Consider the following 15840-nt stretch of genomic DNA (forward strand, 5'->3'; position numbering starts at 1 on the left):
GCTTTGATTATGAAACATGAACATATCAGGCAAAAGCACAAGATTAACAAGGAAGGTGGCTTTTAAACCTTATTCCTAAAAATCTGATTTGACTCATGAGTTTCCAGTTTTAAGGCCATGTTGACAACTTAAATTACAGCTGCCTGTAGTTATCAGTCTAGTCTTGTAAGCCCATTTAAATAGTGTCTGGAGGCTGCTACCAAGATGGCTGCCAACTGGCAAAGCTTGCCAATAAGAACTTGGTGATAACCGGCTATCGCCAAGATACTGTCCAGTGGAGGAATATATCTCCTCCTCTGTGCAGCAGAGCTCCACGGTCATTAAAAAAATATTAAAAATACATCAGTGAGCCAAACTCTGGTTATTTATCCTCTCACATTCACCAGAGCTACATCTTAAACTAATAAATGTGAAATATAATCCTGATTTTTGGAATTAAAAGTTTATCTAAGTGATGTATTTTCCTTCTGTTTACAATTCAATACTTTTTGTACAGACTTCTTCATCACTGTGATGTCACGATGTTAACTGGAGGCAAAACAGAGGGAAAATTGAGGCACTTTACAACAATTTAACACAATGAAAATGTCTCTTGCTGCGTTTTTGGTGCCCAAACCAAAAACCAATAATTTTGGTTTGTCTTTGGCGATTAAAAGAAAGGATTGGAGTGAGACAATCAACACAATTTCTTATCAGGTAAGATAAATATGTAATACATCATCAGTTTCAGCCTGGATAACGTTATGGATTAGAATAAATGGTGACTGAAATTACGTTAAATTCTTATTTAGAGGATTCTTGTTACGCGTTAATGCTAATGCTAACCGCGAGCTAACGCAGCTTTACTTGCGTGTTTCCGGTGTGTCCAAGCAAAATTTGCATTTACTACGTTACCCTCCACAGTGGTTCCACTTACTTCTTGTAATATCTTTGTTGGAGAAGCTTCACTTGATGAAGACAGACCAGACTTCGTCCCCTCGGTGTCCTTTGGTTAAATCGTCCAACCAGGTAGTGAGAGTGTAGGAGTCGGTGAATATAGTCCCATCAGCCAGAGTCAACTTTTTAAAAGAAAACTCACGGTCTCGGAGAGTGAGTATATTGATATATTCTCTAAAATATGAGTTTTCTTCGTTAATTTTTGCCAAAACAGTCCACTGAAGCATGCTAACCGACGTTTACAAGCTATAATGTTTGAAATGTTTGGCATCCAGTTAAGCCCCGCCCCCCAAAAACATCACATTGTTTACAGACAATGAAGGTATATATATATATATCAATACTTGTATATTGTTTATTCTATTCTATTTATTTTTTTATCGTATTATTTAGCTTTTACACAGTTTATTCTTTACTCTTCTACCCCCAATGTATGCTGTTGCAAACTGCAATTTCCCCGTTGTGGGACAAATAAAGGTTAGAAATTGTGCAAAAATGGGGGGAAAAAAGCTTTTTATGGGATTTGTTAACACGCAGCTTTAGATTTTCTATCACTTAATCCAAGCACACGAGGAAATGTTGTGGAAAAACACAGTAGGCTGCACACAATCCTCGGCTTAATGTAGCTGCAGCAGAATGTTAATGTCCATGAGCAGCTAATTGTAATGAGGTGGACTTGCAAACAAAACAAGCTGATCTGTGAAGCAACACCTTCTCCTCAGCACGTCTCTAAAGGGCAGAAACACAAGAGGGATGAGAGGTTGCGGCCTATTAGGACACCTGAGCCTCCATTCGCCCTCAGCTACACCGACACAAACACACACACAACTCATTTATATTGCATGGGAAAGACAGAGGCAGTCAACATAGGTGGTTATCGGATCCTCCCGTTGGGAACAGTGGGTGATTCCCCGAGTCCTTCCAATCATCACGCCCTGCAGGCGCTACGCTGCTCGGCTGGCAAACAACGCTGCCGTCCTGGTGCCACGCAAATCCCATTATGCAACAAATGTTGTCTTGTGTAATATCTTTACATCTCCGAGATGAGATGCTGGAAAGGGAAGGAGGCGACGCCGTTTTAATCGTGAGTTTCTTTTCAGCAGCTTGTCAGCGCTGACTGACAGCAGCATAATGCCTCCTCACTCACACATTCACAACAGCGGGTTAAACACTAAGCATCCCCCTAGCGTTGTGTCTCTGCCTTTCATCCTCTATCAGTCTTGTTTAAGAGAAACCTGGCCGGACAGAATAACAACGACAGAGGCGGCGTGTCGCTCTGAGATTACAGCCGGCGGCGGTGAGCAGATCAGGACACCCTAACCCAACACGTCTATCTGCGGGGAACACAAATAACAAGACCAGCAGCGTGGGGGACAGTCAGTCAGTGTTTATTAACAGAGTATTTACAGTCAGGGGGGGAAACAGACAAGGCAGCATTGGGGATTTGTGTCACGGAGCTACGTCCCGGCATCCTTGTAAAGAACATTGGCCACCAGCGCTTTCACTGCAGCCGAATTCTCTGGATCTGTGGAGGCAAAACACAAAGACATCATGATCACAGCTCTAATATAAATACAGGGAGAGCATTTTTATTCCCCTTAGCCTGATATTTTAAACGGCCACAACATTAATACCACTGACAGGTGAAGTTAATAACATTGACCATCTTGTGACAATTCAATTTACCCACACACAAGCACAGAAGAACAGAAAAAGTCAAAAAAAGCATGAAGAACAGCACAAGGTTGACCTGATCAACAGAGCACGGTGTATTTATAACAAAAACAATGGTGGTTATTTGATTTTCATTTTAAAATTCAAAAATTAAAAGTGAAATTCAAGACATTTTTTCTTTATCAGGGTAAAGAATGGATAAACAAAACTAAAACCCAATCATCTTTGAACAGGAAGTAATTTTTGGAAAAAAAATGCCCTCACACAGGAATTATTTCACTGTATAATACAATAAAGTCACCAATATGTAACAAATTATGAAACCGAACACAGCTGTGCAAAGACAGAATTGCAGATAATGAACGAGTATTTGCTAATTAGCAAAGCTATAGCTTGTTACTATCGATTCAAACGTTTATTAGCATAAATAAACAAGTTTCAACTCTAGAATTTGATAGAATTTTGCACATTTTTGCACTTTTGTTTCATGATTGGCTGCAGAATAAATTCAGTAAAACGACTGCTATCCTGTTTTTACACTGACTAATTTCTAATTCTGAGGACATCAGGTTTAAATGAAGCAGAAGAAGCTGCCACAAACCTAAAACTTGATGTCCCCATATGTGGACATGTGGTCTCAGGAGGTTAAAGTGCAGAATCAGAGCTTTTTCACAACCATTCCTGGTTTTTAGGCAATCTAAAACTATTTAATGGACAGATGCAAGGTATTCCTGAAAATATTTGTTCACCTACTTAGCAAACAAAAGAGCGGATAAGCCTTTAAAAATAGAGGACCATGCGAAAAGAATAATTGTACTTCCTCAAGTTAAAGCTGGGACTCTTTATAGTATAATCATTACATAATCACACACTCTAGTGTGCACACACATGCATTGACCTAAATGTACAGTATATTCAGTCCTGGCTGCCATCCCCACTGTCAGCACAAATAACTCATGTCATAGCTCCTGCTTACCTTGCATAGCTCAACACTATCTCTGCCTGAGTCCAAACTAGCCGACGCCTCAACTCCTCCATCACAGATTGGAAAAGGCCCAGCTGCTCATGTTGTGGAGATGGAGAACTGACAGACACTTCGTTTAATTGGTCGTCAGCTAAAGAGCAGCCGTGAAGGTGAAAAGACAGCGGGGGAGATCCACACTTTGTACTTGTCACTCGTATGAGGTCAGGGTGAGGGAAGCTAAGGCCACTAACGCAAACTGTACAATGATGAGCTTTTTTTTTATAATTACCTTTCTTTCTTTCAGTGTTTGCTATGCGTGTTCTCAGTTAATCTACATATCTGACACTGAATTCATTTTCAAAACAAACTCAACAGGCCCAGGCGTTGAATCCAGGAAGCTACGCTATCACCACCACCACCACCACCGAGCTTCAAACAGAATCAGCTTTAACCTGCATTTACATCCTGCTAATCCTGTTTCCTCATCATATTCTGCCTCTCAAAATTGGCTTCCACACTCCGGCGTGTAACGGTTGACGGCGCGGTCATCCATGTGCAGCAAAAAGCACGGGTTAATTTGTAATTTAATCATTTCAGTCTTGTTCTGTAAGACTTTTCCCTTCTTTTTTTTTAACACAATAAAGCAGTGACGAGACTGAAAGAGACGGATGCGAGATTAATGTTCTACTGCGAAAGGCCGTTAACAAAGGAAATTAACAGGAAATAAACATGATGATTAACCAAGTTACTGAGTTTGTCAGGATGTTGGCGTTTCTCAGAGACAATTTTCCGTGGAGAGAAGGAAAGGATCAGGAAAGAGTCAGAGATCAGGCAGCATCCTCACATTCTTTTCTCTGCATGCTTACGGATTACGCCTCGCTATAAATACTCAAGTATTTACAGCTCAGCTGACTGAAAGGCGATGGATTTATATTAAATGTACAGAGAACAGACTCAGATTAGAGTCTTCCTGAACTCATTTCCTTCATGACCTATTAATAGTAGTGTACATGGAGAAAGTGTGGGCCGTTAAAAGCTGTAATTATATTTGGGTAAATTCACTTTCCATCACAGAGGAAAAATGAGGACGCTCTCTTATTAGTCTGATGGAAACAAACCTACAGCTCAGCTTAGCTTAGCATAAATGCTAGAAAACAGCTAGCATAGTTCAACCGGAAATAACCAGAAAGGGTTTTAAAATGACTTCACTATTAATATGTTGAAAAATATGGAACAAAGTCAGTCACAGAAATGGTTTAGCAGGAAGAGCTAGCTTAGCAGCTGTTCCTCATGCTAATGTATGAGCCACTGTGATTTCCTGAGTAGGAATTTTATGTCAGACGACAGGTGCTGCTAGATGGAGAAAGGTGAATCATATTTTGACGTGTGAACTGCTGGGGAATACGCTGGTTTAATGGACTCCATCTGTGATGAGCAATTAACATTTAATCTACATCTAGAAGTCTTGACAGCATTCAACATCTGTAATAAGCTGGTTTGTGATTGGCTGAATTAGCTTAGCGAGGTGTTGAAGGGCTCTTCTCGCAAATATTTCCACAACAACATGATCCTGTAGAATAAATAAACTGTATCAAGTGACTGATCAGCTGATTCGGGAGAGGATAGCTCTGTACGATGGTTGGGAGCTCTTCCTTACCTCTTAGCTAATTGTGGTTCTACATAGCTTCCTAGCTAATAGTAGCCCTTCCTAGCCCAGTAACTAACAGTGGCTCTTCCTAGCCTTCTAGCTAAAAGTAGCTCTACTTAGCTTCCTAGCCTCCCAGCAAATAGTAGCTCTTCCTAGCCCCCTTACGGTGGCTCTTCCTAGCCTACTAACTAATAACAGCTCTTCCTAATTTCCTAGCTAATTGTAACTCCTCCTAGCCTCCCAAACAGTAGCTCTTCCCAGCGCCCTAACTAACAGGGGCTCTACCTAGCCTCCCAGCAAATAGTAGCTGTTCCTAGCCCCCTATCTAACAGTAGCTCTTCCTTACTTAGTGGCTAATAGTAGCTTTTACTAGCCTCACCGATAATAATAGCTTTTCATATCCTCCTTGCTAACAGTTGCTCTATCTGACTTCTTATCTAGTGTTAACTCTTCATAGCTTCCTAACTAATAGTAGCTATTCCTAGCTTTAAGTTAATAGCAGCTCCTCGTATAATAGTAGCTTTTTATAGGCTCCTTGCTACCAGCTGCTCTTCCAAGCCTCCTAGCTAATAGTAGCTCTTCCTAACTTCTAAGCTAATAGTAGCTCTTCCTAGCCTCACAAATAATAGTAGCACTTCCTAGCTTCCCAGCAAATAGTAGCTCTTTCTAGCCTCCTAGTTAATAGTAGCTCTTCCTAGCCTCCCAGATAATAGTAGCACTTCCTAGCTAATAGCAGCTCTTCCTAGCTCCCCAACTAATCGTAGTCCTTCCTAGCTGATAGTAGCTCTTCCTGGCTTCCTAGCCTCCTGGCTAGTAGCACTTCTTTTCTTAAATAACAACTACAGACTACTGCCACCTCCTGGTATGAAGAGTTATTTCCTGTCACACCGATGCAGGACATATGTACCAGCTGACTGTTTGTTGTAGTCTTTGTGGTATGTTCCAGACGGAGAGAGACAACGTTGCTGATAGTTTGAAGTTTGAAGCTGTGTTGCTAGACCTCTAAGGTGAGCTAAGCGCTTAATGGCTCAACCTCATATGAATATTTAACAGGTTTACAATAGATCTGTATTAATCATCTTATGAAATGAATGAAAGTACAGACAATTAACCTCAGGGTTGGCACTGCGATCATGTATGGACCATTTTTATCCGTTCCTCCTCATTAGTATTCAGGTCAGAGTGTAACAACATGATGGAGAAAGTGTTGACAACAAAGAAGTCACAGTCGGTCTCTTATTCAATTACAGCCTCCAACAGAGGAGATGTCGGTTTGAATTTAACAGCGGACGTCCTAACCAGCTTCCTAATGCCTGACTCACCGACTCCCAGCATCTTCAGGTGGCTCCTGAACTCCGGTTTCTCCTCCAGCACCCGGAGCAGGTTGGTGGACTCCATGCGCTCCAGCTCCACCTTCCAGTAGATGTGGATTTTGTGGTTGAAGCTGACATACACCAGACAGGGGCTGTTCTTACCCTCCTTACACGTATACTGACCTGAAATCGCACACACAAAAAAAATAACTTTTTACCCAACATGTGGTCGTGCAGTGTTGCATCCTGCTAGAAATAATTTGCTGCCTGGCTACAGTCCTGCATCCAGCTTCCACACAAAGAGAGAAACCGATTTAATCCGTCTTGACGATCCAACGGAGAGGAGGGGAGGGCACGGCTGTTTTCATACACTCAGTGGGTGCAAAGAAACAAACGTGGCAGGAATCAGGCAGATCAAACACGGTCTCTTTTCTTAATCCACTTACTGCTGCACATGTCACATTAGCTCCCTACTCGTTCAAACACTGCAGAGATTCAGAGAAGACACTGAAGCTCAATGTTGCCACCTAGTGGACAAACAGCGTCAAGGAATATAACTCTGGGATGGGAAGACGCCTGAATAATAATAACTATAAATCATCTAACTTTAAGTTTAACTCATTAATAAACAGAGTTAAGCCTCACATGTAAGTGGGTGTGATGGATGTGTTGTCAAACGGCTGCTTTATTAACACACGGAGCAGCTACAGAGCAACATTATTGTTTGTTTTAGTTTCCGGGCACCCGAAGAACGCTTTTCATTTCCAACAACTCCTGTGGGAAATATCCTGGACGGTGAAATGCTCCGTGGTAAGAGGCTCAAATTAAAAAGCTTCGTGAACATGTGGTGGACGGCACAGACGAACTTTTCTTTAAGACTTTTCATTCAACTGTTTCTAGTTTAAACGTCGATGAGCGCTGGTAAATAATTAATTATGAAAGACTTCAGTTGGATTAATGTGGATAAAGTCCTATAATTTAAGTGAGTATTTGGTTGTTTTTGATGTGATTTTAGAGACACTTCTAAGACAATCAGAAATCTGTATATACAACTATTTAATACATATATATATGTTTATATTTCTTGCTAAAAATGTAGTAGATTACTTAGTAAATCACCTGAAAACCTCTGAAAATAAGATACAGAAAAACTAAACTCTAAGTACGACAAAACATTATTAAGAAACTAAATTTCAAGACTTTATTTCTCTCTCTGTTCTCACACGTCTGTTATTTTTCCATCATTTAATTTAATTTCTTCTTTTTAATTACGGCTTAATATCAATAAAAAGATGATAAAAGATTCAGCTCAAAAACTGGACTGAAAATGTTTTGCAACTCATCCAAGAAGCTTTTCAGTTCTAACTGAGCTGTTATCAGACGCTGGTTGTCATCAAAGTTGTTTTCATGTCGTCATCTCCCATCACACAGTCTGTAAATGCAGATGACTCTGAGCTGTAGAATTCACGAGGCCTCTCACCCGCACAGAAGGCGTTGACGTTCTCGTCGAACTGGAACCTCACCACCGTCCGGTTGTGGTCGATGATGTAGGTCTGACCGTCCCAAGCGCACGCCACCACCTCCTCTCTGCCGTCTCCCTGGAAACAGACACATAAACGTGATCACACCTGTAACTGTTCAAACAACAAAGTCACCAATTCAGGTTCCAGCATTTAGTAGAGACCGTGTGAGATCATGTGGCAGTCGAAGTGTCGTTATCTACAGATAATAACACTACACATAGTCTTTTGGTGTCATAAATCACACTTTATTTTGTTTGTTGGTGTTAGTTTGTTGATTTGGGTACACACAATTTGGCATTCCCTTCATGGTTTTTGAATTATACAAATAGGATGGTCCAGAGGAAGTGGATTAAACCATTAAAGAAGTGGCAGAAGGGGGGACTGGACTGGAAAAGCTTTGAAGTTTCCTTTAAATAGGATTTATTAGGTTAAAAGATTATTTTTCTTGTACAAAGATTATCTTTTTATACATTAAGTTTATGTTTAATGTAGGTTTATTAGCTGTTTTATGTTAATTGTTAGTAAAATTTCCCCCTGTGTCTGTTTTGGACTAGTCCTAAGTCTATATAACCCTCGTGTCTCATTCGTTTGGTTCAGTTAAGTTGAAGTCTTAGTTTCCTTGTTGCTTGACCTCATTTCATTTGTTCGCTCTTTATATTAGACCTCATTGTTTCTGTAACTTTCTTATACTTTTGAAACTTTATTTTATTAACTCCATAGTGAAAGCAACCGTGCACCAACTCACAGTGACATCGAGCTTCTGCAGGGCGAAGAGCTGATGATCCACCTGCACCGACCACAGCAGCTGCTCCGAGCTGTCCATCAGCTTCAGGGTTCCTTCCACATGCGAAGGCAGAAAAAAACACAAGTGAGCTTCACCTTTAAAACTCACGGCTGAACGATTCTTCCGGTCGGTCACGTCGACGTCTGTCCAGGTCCAAATATAAGTCAGTTTATCTTTCAGTCAGAGTCAATGTCTGTGTTTGGGATTCCTGCAGAGACGCACGGATCGATACTGAAATATCGACACTTCTGCTACCAGAAGGGGTTTTGATTTTCTTGAAAAAAGAGTGTATATATGGCTTTGAATACACACACACTCTTTATAATAGCCTGCGAAGCTCAATAACACAAGCACAAAAACGAATACAATATCAGACATTTTATACACTAAAAATGACAAATTTGATCATTTTTCTCATAAATTAAACCCTAATATTCCAGAATGAATGATTTTATTGTGTCACGGCTGAGAGATCAAAAAATGTAGTTATAATGGAAGTCAATGGGACATTTTTGTCCGCTAAGGTTATAAGACGGTCGTAAATATTAAATCTGATGCTACACAAAAACTAATAATGCAATCAAGTCAGTATTTTACATAATCGTGGTCAAACCCAAGACTGATCTGAGAAAATGTCCAATCATTTTAACATGAGTTTTATGGAAAATAGCTCATTTTGATTGCTAAATTTTTCATAAAAACAACAGTGACTTCAGGTAATCAAACTGGCATTTAAAGGTTTAAATTCTGCAAAATTGTTGATTTTTTGGTCGTTTTGTAAAGTGCTGAAGTGCTTTAAGAGATTTACTTAGAAAAAAAACACAAAAAATGAATCCGTTAAGTTATTGTAGCAGTTTTTGGACACAGACATTTTTGTCCGCTAAGGTTACAAGAGGGTGGTACATTTTTCTCACAGTGTTCCATTGACTTATTAGAATACATTTTTTGAACTTTGTTAGGATGTATTTACACAAAGTATCAGTATCAGATCAGTATCGCTGATACCAGCCTGAAAACTTTCTGACTAATTCTAAGATTCAGACGTTTCCTTTTCAGGATTATTCAGAAAATCGTTTTAACCTTGAATTCAGTTCCAACTCTACGTCTTCTTCCTAATGAAAATCAATATTTAAAGCAGCTCTGACGTACAGATAGAAACTATGTCTCCTAGAGTGTTGTGATAGTTGAATCATTTCCTAACTTGATGTAAAATAAAAAAGAGAGAAGGGCCGTGAAAGTAACGCTGGAAGCCAGAAGACTTCACTGATGATGCTGATGATCCCTCTGGATCCTCTCTGCTTTAAATATTGATGAACTCTCCAGCTGCTCTTGTCACTTATCTGCTGCCGGCAACAAGATCCTGAACCTCGGCCGAGAGACACGTACGACCGTAGCTTTACAACTTAATCAATACTTCTCAGAAACGTTTCCTGTGCTTTTATTTTATTTATCCTTTTTTTCTCTCATTTACAATATACATATGATTTGTATTGTATTTCATTTTCTTATATTTACTTCTTCTTATGTGGGATAACTGGAATTAATGAATGTTTAGGCATTTAATGAGCAAAATAAAAAGATAATTAAATGAGTATAAAGTCAGATTTTTTTGATTAGTACCAGTTCAATGTGTGTGTTTTTATACATTTAGACAAGAACGATGTGGCAATGATTGTTTTTTTGTTGTTTTTTTTGCTTTAACATTTGCCAAAACCAGTCTTTTATCTTTTTAGTGTTGATGGTTGATAGTTACAGTAACACAACATATCAATATTTTCCCGATTTTCTTTTTTTTTAAACGTGTTTAAATACGTGACTTACCGTCTAAAGTACAGAGAGCAAATAGTCCACATTTAGAAGATTCCTCTTTTGAACCTGATGGAAAAAGGAGATTTTCTGTTAAATTACTTTCAACTTAATATTTTAAGGCTATTGTAGATGTTTTTTAAAGCCTTTTAAAATCATTTTTAACGTGGTATAGAACACATTTTAGCACCTTTTTCCACTTTTGTACCAAAAAATTATGGAAAATAAAATGAAGAACGTGACTTTATCAACATTATTTCACTATTTTTTGGTTTGTTTTTTATTTAACACTTCTGTTCTTTCCTTTATAGAATTAATTCCAATAAAACACAGTGTATCTTAATGTGAAACCTGGTAAAAGGTTTATACTCCACCTTTACTGATGCTGCCAATGAGATGAGTGGAGACGTTTTTGTTGTGGATCCGCCCGGTGGTCAGATGGAGAACTACGTCCCTGGACGGCCCCTCGCTGGGAGAAAACAAATCAAAGCGTTTATTTGAGTCATTAATTGAGTCTTTAATTAATCCTTATTATTTTACGACGGGGTTTACCTCCCGGGCGTGGCAGGGCCGTCGTCTTCGGAGCCCGTGGAGTCCTGCTGCGTCCAGGAGCAGAGGAGGATGGCGTAGCCGCAGCCCGGCTGAGACACCATCAGCTCCGGTAAACCCTCAGGACCCGGGTTCACTGACAGACTGTCCACCTGCAGCAACATTATACTCTGTTTGTGTTTGACGCTTAAATCAGCCGCAGAACTGAATTCACATCCTGTTAGAGGTGTTACGGTATTGGCGAGGATAAAGAAAGAGCTATTCTCTCCTCCTGACTGATGGTTTGAGCTCAGACTCACCTGTCCCTCCAGGAGCCATTTCTTCAGGAGAACCAACTGACCAGACCCCGCGTCCGAACCGTCCGACGGCTCCTCCCATCGAAACGCTCGCACCACTCGGTCCGTGTATCCCACCACCAGCTCACAGCGCCCATCTCCGTCTGCACACAAACACACACAACGACGTCAAACTCAAAAGCACAAATAAACATCTGGGGGCAGTGGCGGTGGGGCTTAAGTGAGGAGCCCCCCGGGGACCTGCTGGTGGAGCGGACTGAGGCTGGAGGACGGAGGTGAGGAGGCTTGAGTGCCGTGGGACTTTGCCACAGCGCTGTGAGGGGAGGTTTGGAGCACCAGGGGCGCGAAGTTTCTGTGGCTGTGGCTATGCTGGGACAGTGTGGGAAAGGGAAACGCAGCATTTACCGATATCGCTGATGAGGATGACTTTGGTGTTGGCAGGAATGTGTTGGGTGAAGAAGGGCTTCTGGTCGTCAAACGACAGGAACTCGTGTTGACTGGAGGAATCTGCTTTGCCTGGAGCGGCGGCCGTGAGGTCAAAGAGGTGAAACCAGCCTTCAGCGCCCACTGCGACCACGAGGTTCTGACGCAGGACAAAAATGTTACATCACGAGTGAACCTTAAAGACATTCAGCTATTCATTATTAATTTCTCACCTTTCCTTTGTTGCAGACGTCTCCGACTGCGACGCAGGTCAGCTGAAAAAACCAACAGCACATTACATGAGACGGACGTCACATTCACTGTGAGAAGTTTTGTTGGTTTGTTTGGTTTCTGTACGAACCATTCCCACACAGGTTCTAGTGATCCACGGTTTGGAGTCATCGTTCTTGTAAATGAGCAGCTTCCCGCTCGTGTCTCCTACAACCAGCTCGTTCAGCTTCAGCAAACGAAGACAGACAAACAGTTTCACTCTGACATAACACCAAACACAGATCGTCACATAATAATCATTGATATTAGTCACAATTTAGGTCCTTACTAAATTAACTCCTAGCGAGTTTTTCTGTTGCATTTCGCTTTCTTGTATTTATTTAATGTTTACTTCCTTTTATTTCCTGTGCTACTGTCTTTATATTGTCAACTGCTGTGAGATAAATAAAGGATTATTACATCTTATCCTAAACTACTCAGTTCTCTCCAGTGAATCAAGATCTATATTTCTGTCAAAAAGATGATGAAACTATTGAGCAATAATTAAGCAACAAATGAGCAAAATAATAATTAGCCCACATATGGCAAATTTCCACGTCACAGTAGCATGCAATTCGACAAGAATATATACAAGAAACAATGACGACTTTGAGAGAAAAATATTATAAGAAAAATATACAAATAAACACAACACTGAGGAATATAGAAAATATAAAGACACTGTATGTACGGTGTGGCAGTGATGAATTGCAACAATTGCAAAGAAATAAAAATCTGAATTGTTATGACTGTTTGGATGGTTTTGCTGCTCGACACACAAAAGCAACGTTAAACCAATTTGATGCACCTCTAGATGTAATGTTGGAAAGTTAATTAAATGTAAACTTAGCTTCATTACCGAGTCGTTGTCTGCGTCTCCGAGACAAATAGCATGAGGAAACAGGGTTCCTGTGAAATCCAAACTAACCCTCTGCACATAGTTCAGAGACCGCATATCTTAAGCTCTATTCCTAATTTAGTCTCCACTTCATTTATGATTTGTGGAAACGTAGCTGCAGTTAGCTCTTCGAGGCTGAGAAGCTAAAATGAACCATTATTGGGCGTAGACGGTAAAATATAATAAACCTGCGAACTTATCCTTAAACTTCTTTTTAAAACTGGCCCTTTTCTTATTTCTTTCGAGTCTGTGCGGTTATATTTAATAGCTAAATAGCGGTATAGTCACTAACTCAGTTAAACGCCAGCCTCTTCCTAATAAACAAAACCACGTGACTTAGAAACTACAGAAGCTCAGAATGGACAAAAAAGCGGAAAACGAAAATCGCGACACGGATGTTTTCAGTGTTTTTGATGCTCGGTTTAGTTCAGTGTAATTTAAAATTAATGAAAAAACATATACATAATTTACAAATCTGTTTGACAACGGAGATGAAATGAAGTTGGACTGACGCCGATATATATTTGTTTTATTCGAAGTGAAACTACGACCTCTAACGGCCATAAACAACAATAGCATCTAAACGCGTACAGCTATTTCTACTCCAGCTTCTTCTCCTTTATTTTTTGAAAGGCACCGAAACTGAAAGATCACACACACACTTCTGCTTATCTACATTTAATCAGTTTGTTACGTTGAAACGTTTGTCTGCATAAATATGCTACAAAATAAAGGAATAACAAATACGTCTTAAACTTCTCCACTGTTTGTGGTCAACAGAACATTATTTGCGGGAAAAAAGTATATATATCGGTAGATTTGGGGATATCATTCATAACAGCAACCCCTCTTTTCATATTTTTTTATCTTATTCACAAGTCTATTTGTTAACAAAAATGTATTTGAAACATTCTGTATCCACAGATTCCTGTTGTTTTTTAACGCACACATCTGTCCTCCAGAGGACGCTGTTCAACTACAACTTTTCCTGCAAGGCAGAAAAACCACACAGACAGACAGAAGAGGCAGAAGTCCATTACAAAATTAAACAATATAAACTTATATATAGTTTTACCTCGTGTGCAAGTCTTCGTCTGCATAAATGAGAGAAAAGCTAATTCAAAAATGTTAAAAAAAACGTAAATTGGACTTGTTTTGTTTCCTTCATATGCTAAACTATACAGTAAACTATACAGCAGCTTGCACACTATGCATTTGTTGTGTTGCATGAACAGCCTTTTATTAAACACTGAGAAACCTCTTTTTAATGACAAACAAATTGCAAGATAATCCCACACACACACACACACACACACGCAAACACATATACACCCATTAGTTTCGGTTATATTATCTCCCCCACAGCGGACTCCCCGAAGAAAAGAAAAGAAGAAGAAAAATAAAGAAAGTGGTTAAATGCAAACTCGGTCACCCAGATGTCATATTAATTATTACACACGGCTATGACTGGAAAGCCCCCTCGAGTAAAGCGAGCGCCCTCCCAGCCTCTGGAAGAGCAGCGGCAGCAGCAGAAGAAGGGAGAGGGAGAAATTCCTCACAAAGCGCTAATTGGACCCTGGAAGCGCACTGACAGGCCATGGATAGGTTTCAGAAAGCCTGGCGATGGCGAAGGGGTGCGGGGGGACGCTGAATAGAACCCACGCCTCTTTTCTAAACTCTCTTGCTGGGCCAAAAATAAAAGGGGGAGAGGGAGAGAAGAGGAGAATGAGGGGGGGGGGGAGGGAAAGAAAAGAAAGTATAGGTGGTGTGTATATGTGTGTGTGTGTGTGTGTGTGTGTGTGTGTGTGGAGTGTGTGTGTGGAGTGTTCCTCAATGCAAGCTTGATTTTGAATGCCACTGCCAGCACAGAAAAATTGCACAATTTATTACAATCCCCTCCACAAGGCGCGCGTGCACGTGGCCGCGCGCAAAGAGATAAAAGAAAAAGGACACACACACACACACACACACACACAGATAGACAGGGAGAGAGAGACGTAAACATGGAAAGAAAAGAACTTCATGCGCAAAACTGGTCCTTAACCCGTGTTCTATTGCGCATACACGCGCACGCACACACACACGCGCACCAGAGTGGAGGGCAGTACAGTTAGGTCCCGTTTTGTTCCACTCTGAAAGACGTGTTTTATTATTCCCCACTCCACAAAAGCGACAATAATCGGACAGAACACTCCGCGTCCACGCTACTGTAACCACATCGGGTGTATCAAATCACACACAAAGCGTCTTAGAGAGGGGGCCCCTCCGCAGATTTGCGCATCTACGTTCCGCCTGTGCGGCCGATGATCGGCGCTAATCAAAGTGGAAAATTCGGCCCCGGACGCACAATGGTCGGCTCAAACATGAGCGGCATCCAGGCGCGTCTGTAACGGTGACAATGAAGCTCGAGGTGGAATGACAGCGAGCGGCTGATTTACATGAGGAGCCCACGGACGCGCTCGAGTCCGGATGGTTGGTCTCGGGGTTGAGCTGTCTTTCAGCACCACGGTGCGGTGCGTCCAGAGCGGAGAGGAAGAAGAAAAAAGAAAGAAAAATCGTGTTTATTTTCCATTTAAAGTCATTTCTAAAGGTCTGGATGTTAAGAAAACAAACACTGATTTCATTCAACAACACGTTTCCTTTATTTATTGTTGACACTGATTAAAAAAACGCCCTGTAATGTTCTTATTGTTGTTTAATAAAGTGTTTAAAAAGATATTTTCTTTCACCTACAACTCGACGGACGTTTGAATTTT

The 15840-nt window shown here is 40.7% G+C and overlaps 1 protein-coding gene across 2 annotated transcripts; it reads right to left on the reverse strand.

Annotated features, from left to right (window-relative positions):
* Nucleotides 1-2302: 2302 nt before the first annotated feature.
* itfg2 (integrin alpha FG-GAP repeat containing 2) lies at nt 2303-13415 on the reverse strand. 2 transcript variants are annotated; one of them, XM_047574657.1, is made up of 12 exons: nt 13046-13415; nt 12278-12373; nt 12150-12191; nt 11899-12076; nt 11497-11636; nt 11201-11349; nt 11023-11117; nt 10664-10717; nt 8804-8895; nt 8016-8133; nt 6545-6718; nt 2303-2461 (listed from the first exon to the last, which is right to left on the reverse strand). In XM_047574657.1, the coding sequence occupies exons 1-12, from the start codon at nt 13139-13141 to the stop codon at nt 2394-2396; spliced, it is 1302 nt and encodes a 433-aa protein (XP_047430613.1). In that variant the 5' UTR covers nt 13142-13415; the 3' UTR covers nt 2303-2393. The 2 variants fall into 2 exon arrangements, with proteins under 2 accessions (XP_047430613.1, XP_047430612.1); XM_047574656.1 differs by having other exon boundaries at nt 12278-12407.
* Between the last annotated feature and the right edge of the window lie 2425 nt (nt 13416-15840).

The sequence above is a fragment of the Mugil cephalus genome, chromosome 22 (assembly GCF_022458985.1).
Source record: "Mugil cephalus isolate CIBA_MC_2020 chromosome 22, CIBA_Mcephalus_1.1, whole genome shotgun sequence".
Classification (NCBI taxonomy): domain Eukaryota; kingdom Metazoa; phylum Chordata; class Actinopteri; order Mugiliformes; family Mugilidae; genus Mugil; species Mugil cephalus.

What these genes read in the sequence shown, in the direction of transcription:
- itfg2 (XM_047574656.1), bottom strand. Translation starts at nt 13,125, where the DNA reads ATGTGCAGAGGGTTAGTTTGGATTTCACAGGAACCCTGTTTCCTCATG. An exon ending in GGCCCTGCCACGCCCGGGAG is followed by an intron (nt 11,118 to 11,200) that starts GTAAACCCCGTC and finishes GTTTTCTCCCAG; the next exon opens with CGAGGGGCCGTCCAGGGACG. An exon ending in CGTCAACGCCTTCTGTGCGG is followed by an intron (nt 6,719 to 8,015) that starts GTGAGAGGCCTC and finishes GTGCGATTTCAG; the next exon opens with GTCAGTATACGTGTAAGGAG.